The 25,056-nt window shown below is 36.8% G+C and overlaps 1 protein-coding gene across 4 annotated transcripts in view; it reads left to right on the forward strand.

The window, feature by feature from the left end:
- Nucleotides 1-25,056, forward strand: part of spegb (striated muscle enriched protein kinase b) — a 108,775-nt gene that overhangs the window by 814 nt on the left and 82,905 nt on the right. For 2 of the 4 annotated variants that reach the window (XM_067444360.1, XM_067444359.1), the window contains exon 2: nucleotides 1,191-1,287. Coding sequence is in view for 1 of the 4 variants with exons in the window: in XM_067444355.1 (XP_067300456.1) it covers nucleotides 3,584-4,010 (427 nt within the window). In the remaining 3 variants the exon portion in view is untranslated. Of the gene's footprint in view, nucleotides 1-1,190; nucleotides 1,288-2,846; nucleotides 4,011-25,056 lie in introns of those variants that run through there. The other 2 variants (XM_067444363.1, XM_067444355.1) reach the window with 2 other exon arrangements.

Below are 25,056 nucleotides of genomic sequence, written 5' to 3' on the forward strand. Positions count from 1 at the left end.
TAATGTTTACTGAAGAATCTGTGAATGACTTTTTATAAGCCAGGGTTTAGATGTGCATCTCATAACTACATACATTGGTGTATGCTTTGGTTACTGTAGTGTGTGTGCGTCTTTATGAAATAAGATGTTTCTCTAGTCATAAGGGCATTTTACATTCATCATATGCGCAACAGGAAGTTCTATTTTGCTTTGAGAACACTTTCAAGGTATAAACTCGCACTGTCCTAAAATGGCCTTGATGGTGATCTTGTATGCATACCATCTGATATGAGGAATGCAGTGCTACTAGACTGTGAAGAAGGCCAATGCGACCTAAAAAGAAAGCAGTCATAAGATATGCAAACAGATTATTTAGCATGTCATAAAACTAAATAAATCGCTGGCTTTGATAATGAATGCTGATTTTATGTTGCAGATAAGTGTATAGGCTAAATTGCACCAATAAACTGCACCAATGCTATTATTGTCCCTTCTCCAGTTTGATTATTAACTGATGCTACAGTTTTAGCTGATTTAGAATCACAATACGTTTTTACTGGAATTTGACTTAATTTTGCATGTGATCATGAAAACCACATTCTTTAGAAGAAGAAAAAAACATCTACTAAACCTACTTTCAGATCATTACCTAAACACGGTAGATTATGGGAATGTTTTTTTTTCTTCTTTTTTTTGTTTAAGTGTAGAACTACATGAAGGTGAGTAAAGAGAAATCATTTCTATATTTTGGGTTGTTCCATGACTTTTGGACCCCCGATATGTTAAAATGAATGATTAGCTTTTAAAAAACATTTAATAAATGGTGTGTGTGTGTGTGTGTGTGTGTGTGTGTGTGTGTGTGTGTGTGTGTGTGTGTGTGTGTGTGTTGTGTGTATATATATAAAGGACCTTGTGAAAGTATTCAAACCCCTTCATTTTTTTTATTTAATTACGTTATGCTACTTTAAATTACTTTTCACATTATTCTACACTCCATACACCATAATGAAACCGCAAAAACAGATATGTATAGGAAATGTGTGTGTATAAAATGTGCTTATATGACCTAACTGATCATAGAAATTAGAATTTATATGGGAGCACATCTCTGAAATGTGATTCATTTTAAAAACTAGGAAATTGTGCTTGCTTTTGTGATTTGTGACATCACTGAGGAAACACCCCAATGATCAGGGTAATGTTTCAACCAGCAGGGGGCGATGTTTTACACACACACAGACGCTCCACTCATCAACATCACAGCATCACAGCGCTCTGCTTCCAGCTTTAAGTGAGACTCGACCACACGTAAGTGGAACTCTATATTCATTGTTGTCCGTTAACGTCAATCATTCTCGTAGCCAGTGTCTCCATGCCTGCCATTCATCAATGCCTTTTCCAATCATCTTAGCCCCTAAAACAGTGTCCTGCTGGAACATCTGCTATCTCCCCTATTGTGTTAGAATAGTAAAGTGTTGTATCTGCCTCCCCTGTTCCCTCCCACTCACTCAGAGACCTGTGCACCATCCACACATTTGTTCTCAATTCAACAGTCTGGGGAGCGATGCTGTTTCTATGACAACTGGGTCCTGCAGGACAAACTGCAGAAAGGATTTTCCTTTCAAAGGGGGTTCCAAGGCGAAGGGAACACATGTTTAGCATGAAATTCAGCCCTCTGAAAGCCTTTTACTTGTTTGTGATCTCATTTTAAAGTAAGGAGAAATTAACCTCAGTCTGTTGAATGTACCAGAGGTAAAAGGCGTCCATGTAGCTTTGGAAGTAATTATTTATTTATTTTTAAACAGATTTACAATTAATTCAAGTCTGCATACATGTCCTTAATTTATTGATTATATTGTAGCATTGGACACTATCAAAATATTGAACTATGAACTTTTTGTTGACTGTTCACATTTAAATAATTAGTGATAGACTGATATATTAGCCACTTAATTAATTAACAGAATTTTTTTTAATTATCGAACACTCATTTCACATATTAAACAACACACACACACACACACACACACACACACACACACACACACACACACACACACACACACATTAGTGATATCAGTGATGGCAAATTAAATTAAAAAAAAATGTTTTATCTATTTTATAAGAGCAAATGAGATGTACACAACTTTTTATCTTAAACAAACTCTGTTTTATATTATATAAAAAATCAGCATCATACTATATAGCTCTCTAGATGTTACTACCAGCTTTGGACATTGACATAGTCGACCACTACAGCTACTGAATATTGTATGTGGATATTTTCACATTTGAGATTAGAACCATGAAATGGCTTTATAATTGCATGTATGCAAATCGTCCAGCAGATGGCAGTCTATGTTGTATTGCAGCTGTTGTTTTCAGGGTCTTTTGTTTGGTTCTCTTGTTTTTAGAACTGTGCAGAGTATTACAATGTTCATTACATTCATGAGAAATTCATTCGTTTAATCTAATGCTGACGATAGAATCAAATATCAATGTTTTGTTCTAAAGGTTGTTTGAAAAAATTATGGGAATTCTTTACAAGGCTTTAGGGAATGAAAAAAAAAATCCCACTACCAAGTCTGACGCTGTGACGGTGTTGATTCTTACTCAGCAGCTATCTTTGACACATGAATCAGAGCTTTATTCTGAACCCCCTCCCTCATTAGGCCCCCATGTCACAATTTCTGGAGCTTGTGATTGGCTGTGAGTGCCAAAGAAGAAGATGAGGGGCTGGGCCAAAGCATCCGGGCTGTCCAAAAAATTTGACCTATCAGGGTACAGCTGTTCCTTGATGACTTAGTGGGACTTGTCTGTCACCTCCCCGGGGGGACATGCGAGTGGAGGAGGGGGCTATCATGAGTGAGACAGCTTAACTTGGAGGGCAAGGGGACGAAAGTCTGGGCACTGCAGGCACAGAGTTGGAAACCACTACAGACTTGGAAATCCTGCAATTGAGTAATCACCTAAAGGATCAAACAGTCAGTTTTTCCCTTAGATGCCGAAGAACTATGGGATCTCAGTCTGAGGGTGAAAAGCTGAGGCCAAATCTTCCAAAAGGCAACAGGGGTAGCTGCTAATGCAATCTGATCCTCTGGGACTTGCTCTAAAAATACCAGCCAGCCAGGAGTACATGCACAAGCTCCATTCGCCTAATTGGACAAAGATTATACTTTTTGTTTTCTGTTTCTCTAATTGGAATCATTTCAAAGATGTGAGAAACATATTCCAAAACATTTATAATGCAGAAAACCTGTGGGAAATTTCTACACACTTTTTTGTTGATATTTCTGTGTTCCTGATGGCCTTTCAGAAGGTCTTCTGTTAATGCAGGTAGAGATTTCCACTCTTTTTTTAATGAAGTCATTGGATATGTAAGTATTGCATTAACTGGTGTTGATAATCTAAACCTGTAGTCTTGCATTTGATGATGTCTGCTTGAATGTTTGGAATATGTTTACCATATCAAAACACCAAATTACGAAAAGCTATTTTATTTATGGACATTTTATTATGCATTAGAGATACGTTTTGATGTCATTTGAAGCTTTAATCAGTTCAATAACGTGCAGCAGTCCGTAAAGAAGCTCTCCACTGCATCATGAGGAAGGCTGAGGTCCAGATGACCCTGAAGAAGGGTGCTGATGAAGAGGCAGGAGGAAAGGCACCTCCTAGCCCCAGGATACCATCGAAACGGGCAAAAGTTAGTTCTGATCAGCTCGTACCAGACCCCGCTGCTTCCGTCTACCCAACCCCAACTCCTCCAGTGTTCATCCGGAAGATGAGGAATGCTGCGGTAGGTACTGGCTGTGATATTCGTCTGAAAGTGGCAGTGGCTGGAGACCCACAGCCTACTCTCTACTGGTACCACAATGATGACCTGCTCAACATGGACAACCAGGAATACGGAGGCCTGTGGATCAGAGACTGCAAACCCAGTGATGCCGGCCTCTATACGTGCATCGCCACCAATCATCTTGGAGAAGCCAGAAGCAGTGCTGTCCTAGCCGTTTTGGATTTGGGTGAAGGTAACTACAAACGTAGCTACGTACATTTAGCATTAATGTTTTATTTTGAAAGGTCAATGGCTTATTTAGACTACCTACACCCTTGTAGAAATGAACGGAACATAAGAACCCCAACATAAGGACATTGTGTCCTATTATCAAGCTTGTGTGGCTAATTATCGAGTTTAGGCTTCAGAGGAAAAGGTGGAAGGCAAACATTCTCACTCACCAAAACGTGGTACGTGATAATTTGCTAAAGGAGTAACACCCCTCAGATGTGTCTCACAAAATGGTGGATAATCCAATTATGAAAAATAAAGTGAAGTAGTCACCCCTCCTTCTTCAGTCACTTTGTTTGGTTGAGGTTTCATGGTGGCAGTAAGCTCAAGGACCTGTTTGGTGGCCGAGAGTGGAATGATGGGGGCAGCTGATGGGCTGAGACAAACTGGTCACCCGTCTTAATGTAGAGCTGTGAAATTTCCAGCCCCAATGTTAGGGTGCTTCGTCTTCTCCTCTGAAGGTTTGAAGTAAGCACTTCGCCGCCTCAAATGGGAAAGACAAGGTTTCATGTGTTCTTTTGCTGTTACCTTTGGGCTGAAACGTAGCAGAGGTTGTTCGCTTTCAGTCTAAAATGCAATTGTCCATGTCTTTACAAGGAATGTGTGGAACTGGGAACATGTAAAACTCATAATATAAGAACAGTAAGGCTGGGCGATATCTCAAAAAAAGTCATTTCTAAGATTTTTGATATATATATTAACATAGACAATATTAAAATATTGTTCTTAACACCCCAGTCTCAAGCAGGGTTAGTGAAATCTTGACAGTCTTTAAAAAAACTGGCTCAATAATATAATCATAATATTCGTAACCCCAATATAAAAAGCAATTCAATATCAGCTGGAAAACAATGGGGATTTGTTCCTTCATCACTCAAAAAGGTGTCAAAATTTGACCTTATAAAGGAATTATGTATAGTATATATTTAGTGAATTATTTGTTGGTTATCTCTGAGGTGATGAGAGGTGATTTTCTAGCTTCAGGTGTTTGTATGGATTAGTTTTGTGTCCTTGTTACCCTTCACAGTGCAGAACTGGCCACACGAGCACAAAATATTATGACAGAGTTATGGTTTAACGATGCCGCTAACATTGAGCAACTGTCAGCTATTCAGGTGTCTTTTATGACTCTTTTGATTTTGGTTTCTCATTTGCACTTCATCAACAGAAATAATTTGTGTGTTTTACCTAGCCTGATGATCAAACTTTCACCCTTGCTGTATTTGCAATTGGGGTATATTTATTGCATTCCATATTAACGATCGGTGCCTTGGGCATTATGATTATTAGAGATTTTTGTTTAAGGGTGTGTTGCATCTCAGTGGACCTCAGTGGTTTGTGTAGTGCAAGGCTTTTCAGTCAAGGGTGTCTGGACCCCTGGAGGTCCTTGAAGGTACTCTAGGGGGTCTGTGAAAATGGTATTTTGTATAAGGCATATATAACTTTTTGCTATGATTATATTAACTAATGGTTTGTTTACTATATGTGTTAGATAATGTTACAGTGAAAATCTAGCTTTTTCCTGGCATGGCAGATAATCTGCTAGTGGTATAACAATATATCGTGTCACAATATATCACATTCGCAATACAAAAATACAACATAATGTATCGAATCGTGACATGATTGTTACATCCCTAGAATCTGGGTGTGTACATTTTGAAATATAAGGCAGTGGTTGTTCTCAATATCTGTTCTGATAGTCGCGTAAAAGATAATCATATAACTGCAAATAGCAAATTATATACATTTTTAATATTTTTCATTTATGCATTTATAATAAAATCTCAATTGTTTCCTAAAATGGATATGTCATGCTAATTTATATGATTGACTAAGCAATTCATATTAATTTTAGTGCATTTTTGTTAACAATCATATACTAAATGTTGAAAAAAGCAAAACCTGTTGATATACACTAATATAGTGTATGTGTCTGTGACGTCTGTAGTCCTGATACATGTGTCAATCCTCCGGACAACTTGTGAGGTTTACACCTGTCTTGTCACTCATCTAAAAGCCACATTTCTTTCACTTTTGCTTTTCCTTTACAATGTACTTTTTCCCCCACCACCTACTCACTGTTATCCTTCCCTTTATTTCCTTTCGATCTTTCTGAAGTCTGTTTTGTTTTACTTTACTTTTTTATAATTTTGGTCATCCCCATTCAATGTATATCTCATTTTCTCTCTCATTTTTATTTATGCCTTTCTTACACCTTATTCCATTTCCTTGTCTTTCAATGTCTCTACCGTCGTCTTGGCCTGAAGGACCATCTCTACCCCTCTGGCTATTTCTGACAGTGGAATGTGCCAGGCTTCAGATTTTTGCGATGTTAATAGGCCACTCATTCTCCGGTTACACAGGAAGACATCATGGCTATATATAGGCCTTCGGCCAGGAGTTTTGCCTAGACCTTATTCAATTAGAGTCAGTCTGAATGAAGGGGAGAGAAATGATTTTGCCTGGTTTACCATTTTAATATTCTGTCATTACAAGAATGGTAAAAATAGTGTTGTCTGAGAATCATTACTGATTTAGATTGTGAGACAAGAAACCAGGTTGACATTGGCTGGTCACCATCATGTTTATACATAGCAAACGTGTTTTAGGTGGTGTGCAAGGACTAAGATTTATGTTTAATTTATTGCTGCTTTGAATTTAAACCATTTTGATCGTGGTTTTAATTCAATTGCCAGTTTCCCAAATATCCTTTTTGTGATCCTTAAAAAAACCATTTTTAAAATGTATTTTTTTTTTTTTTTTTTAAATAAAGAAGCTTTTTTGTAATGGAAGAACGATATTTGAAAGAGCCAGCCTTTTATGCCTCAATAACTGTTAAAACAGTACAGATTACTTTTTATGTATTTTAAATCCTTTTACTACTTATTTCAAAGGCTGATTTTAGAGTGATTGAAAAATGAAGTGAACGAGTAACATTAATGCCATTTTTGGCAAATCTGTCATGGCAGACAATCAAACTTAACCACAGGAAGGTTTAATGACAGGTTTTAATCACTTATTTGTTTAGCCAATTTCAAAAATAGGTGGTGCAACACTGATTTAATTAAAGCCAGCCTGTATCAATAATTATATCCATTAAAACCCTCTTTGATCACCGAAATGACACATTTAAAGTTTAAAAAAAAGTTAATCCACACCCTTCCCTTATTTAATATACATGGTAGGGCAGGGTAAAAAAAATAGTTTCTCAATTTTAACGGATTCTCATTTTTATGAACCAATATTGATTCTTAAATCACAATAATCGATTAGTCATCCTGTTTTCATTTGATGAAGGAACAGAACTTTAAGGCCCTCCCATTCAAAACAAATCGCTATAATCTTTGTGCTTTGTTAGCCTACTTTTGATTTGAAACACAGTCTCAGATTTCAAATTGCGTTCATTTTATTACAAAATGTAAAAAAATCTGTTTTAGTGGTGTGACAGATCGCAGAAGGGCCTCAGTTCAAGAGAAGTAGCAGCGTGAAGCTCACATGAACTGATCATTCACCTGCTTTAATAACCGTTACAACACAAAATTAACATGAATATCTGAAGGTATGTTAAAAGATACATTACAACTTACCAAAATCCGTATCATGTAATCATTCAGTGTTTCAACTGAGGAAAGATGTCAATAAAACTGCTTGTAAACAATATACCGTATGTCATGTTACGCCACATTTACCACAGCAAAACCATATTCAGTGTCCATAAACTCGTTAGTCAGCTAGAAAACTGTAGAGATGAGCATTTTGATAAATATATGCACCACATTACATATTCGTTATAACTTTTTAAAAATTATTATTCAGTATTATTGCATGTTTGAATAAATCCATCAAGTTTTTATGACAGCCATTTAAATGTTTATATTTCAAAAATCTAATTGGGTACAAATATGATAATGCAATTGTAATGTTAAAGTTATTACAAAAGAAATCTTTGAGTGTAATTTGTTTCGTATTTAAATTATTTTATTTTAACTTTCAATATTAGAGTACTGTAACTGACTCCCTGTAGCCTATAGTTTACAGCATTAGAAACATTTGCCATGTACTGTATCTGAAATATATCCCCAATCCATGAATCAAAGTCGAATCGAATTGCGAGCTTGTTAATGGACATCGAATCAAGAAATGTGTGTGAATACCAGACTGTAAAATATATGGACGTAGTGTCCGTGACGTCACCCATAGGATTCCGATAAGCCGTTCTGAAGCTTAAAGTAGAGTCGAGCTGGGCGTCGCCATCTTGTGAGCGAGTCATCGCCTGTCACTCCCGGATAACAGAAAATGGGCAAAAAGGTGGGATGTGGGCGGAGCTTTGTTGACGCAATGACGAAAGACAGCAGATAAATGGCTATCCACTTGTAACCACGCCCTAAATTATGCAGAACTTTAAGGCTTTATATAACGTAAATGAATGAGTTATAAAAAAATTCACCCTCCTCACAGTTGTCATGAACTTCAAAATTAGCCTTATAGACCAAAACCACAATTTGTTACCAGGCTGTAAAAATGTTTTTTTCCGCTGTAAAGTTGGGCATTTTAACATGGGGCTCAATGAGATTCTGCTCACTTCTGGAGTCTGTCTCTAGTGGCCAGTTGAGGAATTGCAGTTTACATTACTTCCGTATTGGCTTCAAGAGAGATCGTGGGAGGTTGCCTCTTTGTAAATACCCAGCCCTAATATGTGGTTCTATGAATATGCAAATTAGCCACGCCTCCACTCACTCGCACCAGCTAAGAAATCCACCCCATCACGTTGATGTGATTGTTTACAAGGTAGTTTGTGAGGCGATTTTAATTTTGAGATTATCTTTGGTTCACTGCTGTTTTAAAGAGAAAATATTCAGCGTTGACTTATGAAGTTGCACATGGTTTGTCTGAAAGCATATTAAAAACACCACATGACATATAAACAGCATCATAACTTGATTTTCACCACAGGGGGACCTTAAAATAAAACCTAGATACACTTTTAAAGGATTTAATCCTTATTGGTGCTGCCCACACTTAGACTTTAAATTGGTAAACATGCAGCTGCAGTGTATATTTCTGGTCTGCTTTAGCCGACACTCAAACCATAAGGGGTTATATTCAACGTCAGCGAATAGTTCTCTCGTAAAGTGCCTGCTGTCTCTGTCTCTTCAGGGAACATTTCACCTGTAATTGCTCTATGCATTACACAGCGATGCTTCTAATATGGGGGTTTCAAACTGCTGGGTGGAAGAATGGTAATGATGGAAGTGATGAGAAATGATGTACATGCATCAAAATCTACAGGTTTATCAGCAAAAGGGGTCCCTAACACAGTCTAAGTTTTTTTCTTTACTGTTGGTTTTTATTTGAAAAAATAGCTTTCTTTTAAGTGCTGTTCTCAAGTAGTCATTAGCTTAAAAATGACGTGTAGAAATTCTTGTATTTTAACAAATGTACTGTGTATGAAATGGATTGCTGAAATTGCTTTTAAAATAATGTCTTTCACTGTGCAAAAGAAAAACAATTCTCTGTGTTTGAGTCTGTATTTGTGGGAAACGGTTAAGCAGTAAGATGTGGGTTTCGGCTTCATCCCACACACTTAGCAATAATTGTTCTGAAAGGAGATAGCACTCTGTTGGCTTGGCTATGCACAACTTTCCATTGGCTTCAGAGGTCAGACTGTCCGCACAAACAATCTGTGGAGTGTGTAACGAAAGGTCTCAAACATAATTTATATGTGTGACCAAAGGAAAATTATAATCCCTGATAAATTGCTTGGATTTTAGAGGATTTCTTGTATCTTTGATTTGCTAATAGACTCTCTCAGGGTGACGAAGTTATTAATTTGCATAAAATGCATAAATGTAATTTGTCATGACCTCATATGACTCATGGAAAAAGACTAGAGTGTTTGAATATTGTTTTGTTCTTTTGTGTTAGGTGAAATGCACTCTAACCATTTGCAAAGAGAATGATGCTAGTTGATCTTATATAAAGGCATCTACGCACACTCAAAAACATACATTTTGTCACATTCTCTAACAAAGCACACAGCTGTGTCTCCTTCAGTGATTAATTTTCCGCCTATCACCAGCTTTTCTTTGTCCAGCTGAGAGTTTGTGTTGTTGCATTGCTCGTAGGTGGAAATCAATCGATACCGAAATGCAAAAAGACTAATTCAGCGCATTAGAATAAATGAGTTGATATGCTTTTATTCTGTTTTGTGTAGTGATTCTGATAAGATGAAACATCCCTCTGGCTGCACTGAAACGTTATTGCTTTTCCAATCTGCTTTTGGCGACATTCTGCATCGCTGGAAAGCCCATTTCCTCTGCTCTTTGTGACAGTTTTCCTTTCTTTTTAATGGCACCTACATTAACACTTAATGATGATCCACTGATTTTAATTTTCTTAAAAGCATCTTGTTTACTTTGTGCTTAGCTTCTCATTGGGCTTTAGCGAGTGGGTGGTTTGAACAAACCACTGGTGTTGCACTTTTATATGCGCCCCAGCGGAAGCTTTTTGTTGGCGTAATCTCCAATTAAAGTTGAATACACACTCTTAAAGGAAGAGTTCATACAAAAAAAATGATATCTGACATTATTTACTCTTGGTCCATATGCTGTATGAAAAGACAAATGTATTTTGTATCTAACTCTAAATAATTAACAGATGTATACTATTGGGTGAATTATCTCTATAATATATTTTAATTGCAGAGTTCGGTGGTCAAATCCAACAGTTTAATCAACAGTTTATAAAATATATATTAATTCTCTCTCTCTCTCTCTCTCTCTCTCTCTCTCTCTCTCTCTCTCTCTCTCTCTCTCTCTCTCTCTCTCTCTCTCTCTCTCTCTCTCTCTCTCTCTCTCTCTCTCTCTCTCTCTCTCTCTCTCTCTCTCTCTCTCTCTCTCTCTCTCTCTCTCTCTCTCTCTCTCTCTCTATATATATATATATATATATATATATATATATATTAATTCAATATATATATATATATATATATATATATATATTAGGGCCGGGACTTGATTAAAAAAAATAATCTAATTAATTAGAGGCTTTGTAATTAATTAATCACATTTTAATTGCATATAAATATTTGACCTGAGAACAATGAGAAGTAATTTTTCACATGGATTTTTAGTATACCATTGAATAATGACTGAATACATACGCTTAATCAACAAAATATTGTTTATTTCAGTCCAGCAGACCGGTGTAGCAAAAGCATATTTGTGATATTTGAGGCTCGATGTGTGGCGGTGATACGCAAATTCCTTGTTGTATAGCTCGCACAGAACCATGCTCTTGTCGACGCTTCCATCCTTTCCTTTTTTTAAACAAAATTTCCCATCCACGGGGCTAAGCAAAGCGGTCTCATCAGCTTCTTCGGTAATGTTCACACTGGTTTGTTGTTGTCATGACTCGTGAACGCTAGTAGGTGTTTCAGTATAATCGGTCCGTCGAAACTCATTTATTGAAAAGCGTTCCGCGGTGCAAAAATAAGTGTGATTAAAATTGTTATTTATTTTTTTGCGTAATTAATTAACGCGTTAAAGTCCCGTAATTAATTAATCTTAATTAACGCGTTAAAGTCCCGCCCTAATATATATATATGTGTGTGTGTGTGTGTGTGTGTATATATATATATATATATATATATATATACACACACACACACACACACACACACACACACACACACATATATATTAGTCCCGCCCTAATATATATATGTGTGTGTGTGTATATATATATATATATATATATATATAGGGTGTAAAATATCACTTTAATGATATTATGATTACATTCTTATATATTAAGTTGACTTACAACTTATTACAGTGTTTGCTAAATCCAATTGTATCTTTCTGTGTATATGTCCAACAAGCTTTAAAAATATGAAATATATATATATATACATACACACACACACACACACACACACACACATATATATATATTAGTCCCGCCCTAATATATATATGTGTGTGTGTGTATATATATATATATATATATATATATATATATATATATATATATATATATATATATATATATAGGGTGTAAAATATCACTTTAATGATATTATGATTACATTCTTATATATTAAGTTGACTTACAACTTATTACAGTGTTTGCTAAATCCAATTGTATCTTTCTGTGTATATGTCCAACAAGCTTTAAAAATATGAAAAAAATATAGTAGTCTATAGTAGTGAAGTGTGCATACAATTGTTTTGTTGTGGTATTTATGCAAGTGGATGGAGTTCATTGACTGTTCTTGCACTGAAACGTCAAAATAATGCCACTGTAATTGAGCTTTTGTCCTTGATCTAATTAAAGCCATAATGATGGTCTGTTTAATCTCATTCCATCCTGGCTTGTAGCAGAGAGGTGGCATGACCTCAGAGCTTTGTTAATGATGTGATAAAAAACAACATGCTCATGCTGTTATGTGTATTGATTTTGAACTAAGTTTGAAAACTTACGGCATGACACAAATCCCTTCCCTATTCTTTTGGTACTGCTTTGAGGCAGTAGTTTTGCTAGGGTGTTGAGCATATAAGATGGCTCCAGAATAAAAGCATCTGACTCACCAGTGTTTTAAAGAGCAAGAAAGGGCTTTGGGTGCCAACAGAGAAATAAACACCCCACATTTCTTTGAGACCTCTTCATCTCGTGCCTGCATTTTTAAGACCTGTGGTATTTCACTCTAGACCTTTTCACAGTGGCATGTTTTCCTAGGTTTATGATGTAAGAAAGATTGAGAATTTTTAAGGGTGACCACACGTTTGGATTGAGTCATCTTTCTATTTTCTCTCTCCCTTTCTGGAACAAATCGCAATGCATAATACATTTTCATACTGTGCTCTCTGTGTTGAGAATCTTTTAACACAAAAGTGATTGGTGTTGATACAACTCTGCAGTTTGCTGAACATGACTAGTGGTAGATGATTTAACGAGTCAGGAAACATTTTTAATGACGCTTTACAAATTATATATTTTTAAACGGTATGCAGAAAATAGATATAACCCAAATTGCACCTGTCTTTGTGACAGCCCTAGGCTCTGTAAATGGCAAAAAGGAAAATACCATGAGCAATTTTTTTTAGTTAGCAGCTTTCAGACACATTTTTGTGCTTTTATAAACGTCTGCTGTAAGTTTCACAAATGCATGCGCTACTAAGTCCTTGTGATGAAATGATACGAAAGGAGGATGCAGACCAACAAATGCATCCTTAGAAACATATGTCACTGCTATACTAGGCTTCACCTGTTGCACAGAGATCTCGGTATAGGAGCATGGAATTCTTGAGGCCCAGGCTGTTTTCTTCAAATCAAACTGCAACCATCAAGCCTCTAATTACAAGGTATTTGAAAATTCACAATGGTCTAACTCTGAAGCTGCGTTAAATTGGATAATATTGCAGGAATGTTAACGTTTAATAATGGAGAATTGCAATTACATGCTGTTACTAAAGGTTTGCATCTTAGTTTGCCAATTCATATGTATAGCTATGGTATGAACAGCACAATTGTATAAAGGTTGATTCACATCGCACAAACGCCAACAAACAAGTTGGTTGGCTGTTGGATTTAGAATTTTATATATTAATGTCATGTTTACACTGCCCCAACAGACACAGACAAGCTTGAGCACCCACGGAAAACAATATTCTCCATTCCTTTAAAATAAAACAAATAAAAAAACTGCAACATCAGACACAACTTTCATCTCATTTTGTAGTTTATTTGAGACTTTCTATGGCGTTAAATGTCGAGAGTGCATCAATGCATCCATGTAATGAATCTCGCAGGTGGATTTTTTTTCACAGTAGCACAAAACGTACTGGATGCACGCTTTCAAACATGGCTCAGATTTTACGCTTGCACACCTTCAACTTTGTCCAGTGTGCCCCTGCAAATATCTCCTTGCTCTTTCTTTGGAATTGTCTTCTGATTTTTCCAGAAACCTGCCATTTTCCCTACAAGGATAATTTACTATGCACGGCCAGCACCTACATGCAGGGACTTGCCTCATCGTCATGGCAACGGTTCGTGTCCAGGTCATATTGCATCATAGTTTGTTGTCTTTTGTTGGAAAATCATACCACACTGCTCAATAAATGCCGAATTAACATGTTCAGTCAAGGGAAAACAAACTCCGACCAAAGGCAACTGATGCCGACAAGGGTAACAACACACTGATCCAACAAACTCTGACAGACATGTTTGTTGATGTTTGCCTTTGCGGTGTGAATTGGCCTTAAGACATCAAGAAATGCATTTCATTAGGCTAACTGAGGGCTGCTTACGATTTCCAAACAGCATAGCAATTTAATATATAATGTGTGCGGTGACGAGTGCATTTAACTGCCTTAACTTCAAATGTTACCCTGTTAGAATTCGGAGTCGGAGCTTTCTGTTTTTTAGACGAAAGATTGTTGGTTTTCCAATACATTTGTATTCCCACCAGTCCGATTCCACTAATGGCACTCCCTCTGTTTCCAATTAAACGCGGCTAATTAGCATAGCTTTAAAAAGAAATGCTTTCCCATGATGCCACACTCATTAGACTGGGGTAAACACAACATTTGCCCCAGACCCCTTGATTAACTGTGTAGGCGAAGTTTGCGCTAATTGAATAAACAGCTTCTGAGCTGAATAAATTCCGATTCTTTAAGTAGTTATGTATTGATATTCAAACCCCATGTGTGTATATATAATATTATTATGACTGAGCCTAAGGTTTTTTTCTCCATCCTGCCACCTGATGGAGGTTTGGTTCCTTGCCACGTCAACTCACCTCTGTCACCTTTTGACTTGCTTTAGTTGGGGACACTTGTTATTTAACTACTGATCTGCCTGCATTGACACTATATGAGAACTGAACTGAGCTGGATGACACCACTGTTTTCTCTAGAGTGGCTGTACAGCCGAAACAAATCCTGTTGCATTGTTTTCCCGTTACCACTGTAAAGCTGCTTTGAAACAATATTGCAAAAAGCGATATATAAATAAAGTTGACTTGACTTATAAAACAGATTGTTCCGACTGGTTGGATGACCTGCATTCGGAGCGAAGTGGTGTCGTGAGGTTTTTATTTTTTATGTGTAATGAGGATCTATGTTTGGCTTTATTGTTTTTGACTGAAAGATAATGAATCAATACATCAGTTCACCTCCATATGCTCTTGAAGAATTGAAAATGGAAAAGGAAGATAGTCAATGCTGGCTGTAATGAAATTATGCAGTAATATGCTTGTGTTCAAAAGTTTGTGGTCAGGATTTTTTTATTATTAAAGAAATTAATACTCTTATTCAGCAATGATGGGTTCATTTGAACAAAAGTAACAGTAGCGATGCTTTGAATGTTACAAAATGTTTCTTTTTTAAGTAAATAGAACAGCTTTTGTCTGCCCTGCTTGTCGCAGTAATATTTTATAATTACGTCACTGTTTTAATAAAACAGTCACTTGTGATTTTTATTTCACTTTTCAAATTTAAGGCATTTTTTTATAACTAAAGTATGCATTTATAAACCTTTTAATGGCAGATCTGGGGAGTCTCATCTGAAACACTAGTCTTATTTACTGTATCTCTCTCTTTCTGCTGTGACTGTGAACTACATGTTGATTGAGTGGATAGTGAGACACAGGGTCCATCCACCTCATCTTTTATTCATGACAACTTTAGCCTGCAGCACAGATTGATGAAGCTTGAGGTTATGCACTGTTTAAGGCATACGAATGTTGGAGATGTGCCGTGATATGAACGTATCGAACAGGTATCGGTCCGTTTCAGATATCTTGTATGATGGTTTGATTTATTATCATCACTGTGGTTTCATCAATCCTACAGAATGCCTGTCATTATCTCAGTTTGATCGTGCCTGTGGTTTGATGGCCACAGAAAGACAGGGACTTCCCCTGAGCGAGCTGCAGCTGTTGCTGTCCTTCAGAGTGTGGATAAACACCCATGCCGTGTGTGTGTGTGTGTGTGTGTGTAGATGTGTGCGTAGATGTGTGCAAATATGAGTGAGACTGACATGGAGCGAGTCTGACGTGCAGACTTCTAGTGAAGTCATGTGCTTGAGATAATTCCTAATTTAAGTCTGTTGTGATTAAAGCCTGCAAGCACCCACTCAACCATAATAACCCAGCCAGTCTAAGACAGATCATACAATACCGCTCTACTCCAGAGGTGACTCAATTCCTGAGGGATCACACACGCTTTTGTTCTTGGTAGGGGAGACTGGGGACAATTCTTTATTGTTTTCTTTCATTTTTTTTATGTTTTCCTTCATAACTCCAACTCATAGACTCCATAGACTGTCTGTCATATTTTGGATTTAAGAAATGTATGTGTCTAGCCTGACAAGCCAGACCCACATCAAGATGTTTGGTCTGGAAACTCACCATAGACAGGGCTCAATCCGAGGGGCGGATAAAAGGCTGTCTTTCAAACTCCCTCTGCCCGCGATAGGATAGCGCTACCAACAACCAGAGCAATGAAGGTGAAACAGAGCTTGTTGATAGATAAAACATTCGCCGTATCCGGTCAGCAAAACCCCAAACACATCTTCCCTTTTTAAGAATGACTTCAGTGCCGTTCTTTGTTCTTTTCTCAGAGAAAAGCTTAACTCCAAGTCTTCCAGAATCGCGGTCAAAGCTGATTCGAAAGACCGCCATTCGCCAGTTTCTGTGTTTACTAGAAGCACGCAAACACAACTCGGCCGTCGTCATTATGGCCCCGCCCACCGACTCAATACACGATGTGATTGGTCCGGCAAGAGTTAGGCGAATACAGCTCAGAAGGGTATTGAGAGTTCCTAGACGACACTCGTGGGCAGATTTGCTGCCACTAGGGTGCGTCTAGATTTCTAGGCTAGTATGTGTCCCAAGTACAGTTAAAATATTTACATTGTGGAAGGCTTTAGCAAAATATATATTTTAATTCATTCAAGACAAATTTTTACTCACTGTTACTTAAATAAGGGAAGAAAACTGTTGCTTTATTACTTGATTGTGCTTAATACTCTTAATGTTCCTTTTATTTGTCAGAAATCATGTTTTTATTTTTCAGAAAAACTAAGTGTTTTTTTTACATTATAATTTTAATGTTGTAAATCCATTTAGCTAAAACATCAGCTGATGATTAAAGAACATTTTCATTTTAATTAATTCTAATTATTATATTTAGTTGAATGCTTTTCACAACACACATTGTTCCAAAGCCCCACTGAGCTGTCTCATAATTATGATTACATTTTCAACATGCTTTAGTCTTTAAATACAGTTTGTTTACAATTGTACTTTTGCAGTGTTTTACAGAAATATTTAAACTCCCCCCCCCCTAATATTTAGTTTTTGTTCTTCACATACTTACCCCACTGACAAGTTGTATTTCCTTGTTTTAAATATATTTCTAACAGTTTAGTGAGGTTTATGCTAAAAATCTGCCATTGGGACAAGAAAAAAAGTTTTTATAAAAAGATTTATATGTTCTCTGAAAAAATATTTTTGTGCTTCTGAAGTAATGCTTTTTTATGGGTTTTATTTTATGTTAAGTACTTTTATCACTCATCCCTTTTACATTATTAAAAAGTATACAACGAGACAAAGAGCGAACTTCTTACAAGCATGCTCAACCGTTGTCATCATTTGTAATTGAAGAAATTCTGCATGTTACAATTGCCCTGGGGCCTTTGTAAACTTTGCGTCAGAAGTGGCATACGGATGAAACCGGACATGAGTACGCACAGAAATATTCGGATTTATAAAACTGCACACGCACATCCTACGCAGTTTTCCCTTAATAAATCACAATCAATTCTAAATGTAGCGCAGCTTTTGCTGCTTCATGTCAAGCCCATACTTGCCCATAAATTATCCGTGAAACGCCCACAAGTTAATATTCATTGATTGCAAAATCATGGCAAACACAGAGAGGAAATAAAAATAAAAAGCCTAACTTCACTCAATGTGAAGTGGAAGTTATTGTTGGTTATTGAGGTGGAAAAGAGGAGAAAAATAATTTGGAGGGCACAGTGTGGGCATTACTATTGCCGAAAAGGCACTTGAGTGGCAAAAGGTTGCAGACGCCGTAAGTGCTGTAGCCTCACAACTTCGGGCCGTGGCCGAAATAAAAAAGAAATGGTCGGAGTCGGACATCAAAGTCGAGGCAAAAAAGTGTCTAGCGCTTCATCGCGAGAGTGTCTGCCACGGGTGGGGGAAAGGGGACACTGGACCCTTCTTGAGGAGAATTTCTCATTTTCTTTCTGAATGGTTGAGACATGTCATATGTTATTTTATCAAAAATAAAACAAACTAAATTCATATGCATCAATACCATGATTCCGTAGCTGATGAAGAATTTTTTACTATGAAAACAACTTTCCCTAGTGGACAATTCATACGTCTGTCTGTCTGTCTGTCTGTCCGTCTGTCTGTCTGTCTGTGTCTAATTGCATCTATATCTGCTCTGACACATTGACGAGAATATCAGTTTTGTACATTATTTTGTTCTGTTTACCATATTATTTATGAGGATAAATTGCATAACATGCCAATATTATTGCAGAACACATTTCACTTTTCTTTTTGCAAATGTGTTAATTTGCATTTCTGTTGTAATTTTTGTAATGTCATTTTCACTTGATTGAGTTTGGTGTTTATGTAGGCTGTTAATTATAAGACCTGCTTTGTGAAGTCTTCATGTTATCATTTCACCCATTTTTGTGCATACGCCTGGGTCAGAGCTTGCGTGAAGGACCGCTTTTACCAATTATTGCGTAGAGAGCGGTGTACGCCACCTTTTGTGCATACACAACGTTTATAAATGAGGCCCCTGGTCTCTCTTACGTGATATTTTCACATAGTTATTATAGTCATGAACCTACAATTCTGTTGGTTGCATAGTTGCATCTGACCAGTGATCTCTGTTTCTGATGCGATTTTGTAGCATTTGCCACCTGATTAACCGTTGAGAATTGCTACTGTCCTTCTCTATTTGTTAAAGCACTCTGTAAAGCTGAAAGGACTCCTAAGAGAGCAAAAGGCCATTATCAGCAGCCACAGACACTTCCTATAATGCTCTTAAGAGCCTGACTCTGAGCTCAGTGTGTTGAGTGCATTTGATTCTGCAGTGTTGACTGCATTGTTGCTCAGTGGCTTTTTATTGCTGGCTTAGTGCGTCATACTCAGTAGGGTGTTTTTATTTTATTTACCTCTTTCCAAATTGGCTAGCATTGGTAAAAGCTTTACTTTGACTAGAAAATGTTACAAAACGTGCTCTTTGGAAAAAAGTGAACATTGTGTTTCTCTGTTTATAGTGCAACAAAACCCCATCATTCCATGTCATTTGAATTAAACACCAGATATAGTGCTTAAAAATACACTTTTCAGTTTCCGTTTTTTTTTAACCCCTCCTTAATGCTGATTGTTTTTGAGGATGATAAATTGAGTTCATTTTAACTATCCTCACAGCTCATATTCACCTACTTGCAGTTAATAATGGGACCAGTTTAATTGTATTGTGTATGTGGAGAAAAGATAAACAGATAAAATGTATGAAATATTAACCAACATATATAATCATTAATATATAAATATATAAAATATTAATATATAATCATTCCACAAACTGAAGATTAATCTCAATTTCCATTGAACCATTAGAAGATGCTTTTGTCCTAAGTTAATTAAGATGCAGAAACAAAATACAAACAACAATATTAGCAGTGTTACAATTCAAATCTCAGCAGTTGATTTTTCCTTTTAGAATGTTGTGTTTTTGTGTGTGTTCCGGTTTATATTGCATTGTGAGGACCAGCCAGTGGTCCCCATGAGGGAAATTATTTAATATACATACAAAATGATGTTTGTTTTTTTTAAATATAAAATGTATGGGTTAATGTATGTGAAAGAATATACAGTATGTACAGTATAAAAACCATTACGCAGAGAGAGAGAGAGAGAGAGAGAGAGAGAGAGAGCAACATACTAAATGATGTTTTTTTTTTTTTATGTAAAAATGCAGAATGTTTCCTGTGATGGGTTTAGGGGCAGGGGGAGTGTAGGGGGATAGAAAATTATTTTAGTAGTACTTTATTTTTCAGCTGAAAATTGATCTTTGGTCCCGCCACACAATCACAGTACAGTTAACAGTACACAACATCCAATAAAGACATCTAACAATACATTACATCCACCATGACAAAATTAAAATATTCAAATTTCTTACCTCTTATTCAAAAGACTTATTGCATTTGGTACGAAATTTTGTTTATATATTGCTTTTGCCACTCTATAACGACGACGTGATGGTAATAATTATAAAACATTATTCAAGGGGTTGTTATAATCAAAGCTTTTCTCTGAACAGCAGTTTGGTATAACTGAGCAACTGATTTTTGCTTTAATCCTATAATTTTTCATGCAACTCTTATAATTCTGTCTAATTTTACTTTATTTACCGAAGTAACTCGTCCATACCACACTGTAATATTATACCCTAAAGCACTCTCAATTAGACCTGTATAAACTCTGCAACTGTCAAGGATCAGGAAGTGGAGGACCCAGATGCAGAGTGAACAACAATGACGATTTATTAACAAGACAGATCAACAGACACAATGGGGTAGTGGATGAGTGACAGTCCAAACACCCGGGCAGGGGAAAGACACGACGATGACGGGCAGGGGAGGATGACCACTGAGACCAGTCCAGGCAGCCAATGAACTTCACGACAGCTTGGGAGGCAACACCAGGCAGGGCGATGGTGGACCAATCCAGGCAGGAACCTGAGGCTTGATGTTCTCATAGAAGCAGCTCCCGTCTTGGCTGACAGGCAGTGGAGACAGTGGCCAGGGAAAAACTTAGGACAGAAAACAACACAGGACACACACACACACAACAAGACTCTAGACAAGACAACAAGAAACAACAGACACGCTACGAACTATGACTAAATTAAACAAAAACTTAAATAACTGGAGCTAGAAAACAAGGAAACATAAAACAAAATCAATCTCTATAAAAAGACTGAACTAAAACATAAAAAACAGGAAAAATCAAATAAAAAGGTAAGCTATCAAAACCAAGAAAAGTAAACAATAAGGCTAGAGAGAAAAGACAAAATAAAACCTGGAGAAAACGAGCAAAATAAAGACAGAAACTACACTAGACTCAAAAACTCAGGAACAAAGAAAAAACTGAAAATAAATCCAAAGCTAGAAAAACAGGAGACACTAAAACTAGAAAAGGCTAGACTAGGCTAGACAAGGAGCTAGAGACATGTACGCACAAGCAAACGCTCACAAACATACACAACAAACCAGCAAAGACATGAAGGAAGGTAGCACAATATAAAGGGACCAGAGCACATGAGGAACAGGTGAGCACAATTAGTGAAACGAGGACTAGACCAGACTAAACAAGGGGGTGTGGTAACGGCAAACAAGGAGGGAGGACAGGAGGAACACATGACAAACACAGAGAGAGACAGATCCATGTACTAAGACACAACACAAACATAGAAACATTAAACAAAGACAAAACAGACAGAGCTGCCAGGGTAGAACCCTGACAGCAACACATCTTTGCTCACACAAAATTCTTTCAATTTCCTTAGCAAGAATAGCCTTGGATTTGTTTTCTTACAAATAAGAGCCACATTATCAGAGAAGCTCAATTTACAGTCAATCATGATTCATAAATACTTAAGTCTCCACAATTTCAACCGTTTGATCACATAGCATTAAGCAAAAAAACAAAATAAAACAAAGACAGTTTGTACAGTATAAAAACCATTACGTCTATGGAATGTCCCCCTATTTTGTGTGTGTGTGTGTGTAAGTAATGTATCTATGTGTTTTTCATGCGATTTAAAGAAGTACATTTGAATGTGCCTGTGGCTGGCATCGTTTCCTGATTTTGTTTCCATCATCATATTCTGTGTTTTTTTTCCTACTGTATCCTATCAATATGTACCAAAAAGGTCAGGTAGACTGGATTATTTCTGGTAAAGATCTAATGTGACTTGAGCCAAAACAAATGTCTTCTTTAATGGACAGAAGGAGAATAATGTCTGTGTGCTCAGGCAGACAGAGAGATGAAACACAGGCTAAAATTTGTCTGTGTAATTTTATTAGCACTTTTCCATTATGTGAATCTACGTCAGAGACAGGACTGCTCTTATTGGATGATCGATGCACAGGATGGATCAGCTAGTGTAAAGGAGCTTTAAACGAATGTTCCAGGTTCAGTAACCACAGAAAATAAGCCTTACAGGCAAAACATTTTTTACAGTAAGGCATTTACAATGGAATTTGGAAGGCCAGGCCAGGCAGTAGACATTAAAATATATGCTTTTTCTGAAGTATACATGTTGGTTAGTCTGATTTAAAATTGGATTCTGATCTTGTTTGTGTAACATTGCTTATCATGACAAGTCATCTTTTTTTAATGCAATATCATGGCTTCAAATGCATATACTAGAAAGGAACTGTTTATGTTCAGCAAACTTCACCCACAGGAACTAGATATTGGATTTGCACTGGCATGTACTGCTCTTTGAAACTGCAGAGGAAGAGAGATGGGATTTGTGGGGATAAGAAAACAGGGAAAGATGAGAAATAAGAGACATGATCAGCAAAGGAGCAAGTGAAATGGGCTTAGAGTCAGACAGAAAGAGAGGGAGAGGAAGGCAGAAAATGGAGGCTAAGTGTTTTCGAGGGCGTCAGCTGGAGGTGTCAGTCTCACATCATGGCTGCTTGACAAGTGCTTTTCACATTGAATGTGGAAAATAGTATCCATGCAGGAGAACACTGGAGGGGAGCTAGAACATTTTTGTACATAAAAAATGTAGGTCATAAAATGAAAAATTGCAATGTTAATATTATTAATTAATATTAATTTCAGCAAATAATTTGGTGTATAAAACAGTATGATCAGCACAAAGCATTTAGTTGGTGTTTTAAGACATGCCTCACATGCTTTCCTTGTTGTCATCTCTCTAATGAATGAATGTGCACCAAAATACTTTTTGGAGATAACTTGGGACACACGGATTGCTTTTATTGTAGATAAAGTTGGTCTTTTTTAATGTCCTATCTGTGCATGATTATATTGTTGGTCGCACTTATATATTAATTTTAAACCTAGTTAGATGCAGTAGTAGTTTGCACACAGTCATTTTATTTTTGATTTCTTGGTTAGTTTGGATGCCCTTGCTGTTTTCCTCTAGGGCACAAGTACATGAATATCACATATCAGTCTGTACTTGTGTCCAGAGTCCAAAATTAACCCTCGCCAAACACCAAATGTGAGTAAAAATTAGATATGGGCAGTAAATAGAACAGAGGTATTGGCCAGTTGGCTGGTAACTTATTTAGGATCTGCAGCATTTGATGTTTTGACTCAAATTGGAAGAACATCTGTCTCGCAGATATAAGCGACATGGACGATTTAAATCAAATCATGTACTGATGAAAACATCTGTTCCAATCGTTGTACTCTAACAACTTTATCTTCAGTGGACATTTTATAATCTAGGATGTTGTTTTTTTTCCTCTAGAACCCCACGTGGCGATACATAAATATTAATATTACTGGTAATTCTTTAGATTAAAGTTCCGTCATTAATGAATAACTACACCAGAAATAAATGAGTAATGCACTATTAACATTATAGTTACTACTATTACCTAACAAAAAACTCTGATTTAGTAAGTAATAGTGCTTACTGCTTAGTTGACAGTGGTAGTTCACTTTTACTTAATCAATAACTACTATTTTTTTCACACCTCCCAGAAGACAACTAAGAACAACAGTACAGATTCATAATAAATGTGAATAATGCAAAATATATAATTAATTCTACAGTGAATTTCATAGTAAACTATTAGTAATGACCCGAGTATGTATTACCAAATTACCAAACTATTTATTTGGATCAGTATTCTAAAATGAAACATAACTACTTAAGTCATTGTAAGCTATTATATGTGCAGTGTGTAGTATTTATAAGGATCTATTGACATAAATGCAATATACATAACTGTTTTCAGTGGTGTATAAAGACATTACATAATGAACTTGTTTTATTTTGTTTTCATTACCTTAGAATGAGCCATTCATCTTCATACACCAACAGGTCCCCTTACAGTGAAATTGCCATTTTGTGCCATCATGTCTCTCCAGAGAGCTAGTTACTCTCTGCTCTCTGCTGACGGCATTTTTGTCCTGTGTCAGCCACCGTAGCTTTTCTGTGTTTCGAAAGGGAGTAAGCAGTGGGTGATTGCTATTCACAACCTCACTGCTAAATGTGGCTAAAATTTACACACTGCACCTTTAAGGTTTTTGTAAAGTTTTGTATTGTAATGACTGAAGTGTTACTACATCATTTAAAAATAATTACTAATTATTTGGATCAGTATTCTAAAGTGAAGATCATGGTAACCCACAAGTAATTACTAAGCGGCAACCTCCCACAGTTTCTGTTGAAGCTGATATGGAAGTGACTTAAACTGTAATTCATCGACTGGCCATTAGGGACCGGCTCCAGAAGAAAGCGGAATCTCATTGAGCCCCATGTCAAAATGGCAATCTTTACAGCAGAAGAAAAATGTTTTTAGCCTGGTACAAATTGTGATTTTGGTCTATGTGGCTAATTTTGCTCATGACAACTGTGAGGAAGGTGAATTTTTTTATAACTCATTCGTTTGCATTATATAAAGCCTTAAAGTTCTGCATAATTAAGGGCGTGGCCACTTTGAGTGACAGGTGGATAGCCATTTATCCGCTGTGTGTAAGTAAACGCATCGTCACAGCTCCGCCCACGTCCCGCCTCTTTGCCCATTTTCTGTTATCTGGGTGTGACGCGCTGCCAAGATGGCAACGGCCAGCTCGTCTCTACTTATGTTTCAAAACTGCTCTTCAGAATCCTATGGGTAACGTAACGGACATTACGTCCATTTTTATTTTTATTTTTTTACAGTATATGGTAATT

The sequence above is a fragment of the Pseudorasbora parva genome, chromosome 5 (genome assembly GCF_024679245.1).
Source record: "Pseudorasbora parva isolate DD20220531a chromosome 5, ASM2467924v1, whole genome shotgun sequence".
Lineage (NCBI taxonomy): Eukaryota > Metazoa > Chordata > Actinopteri > Cypriniformes > Gobionidae > Pseudorasbora > Pseudorasbora parva.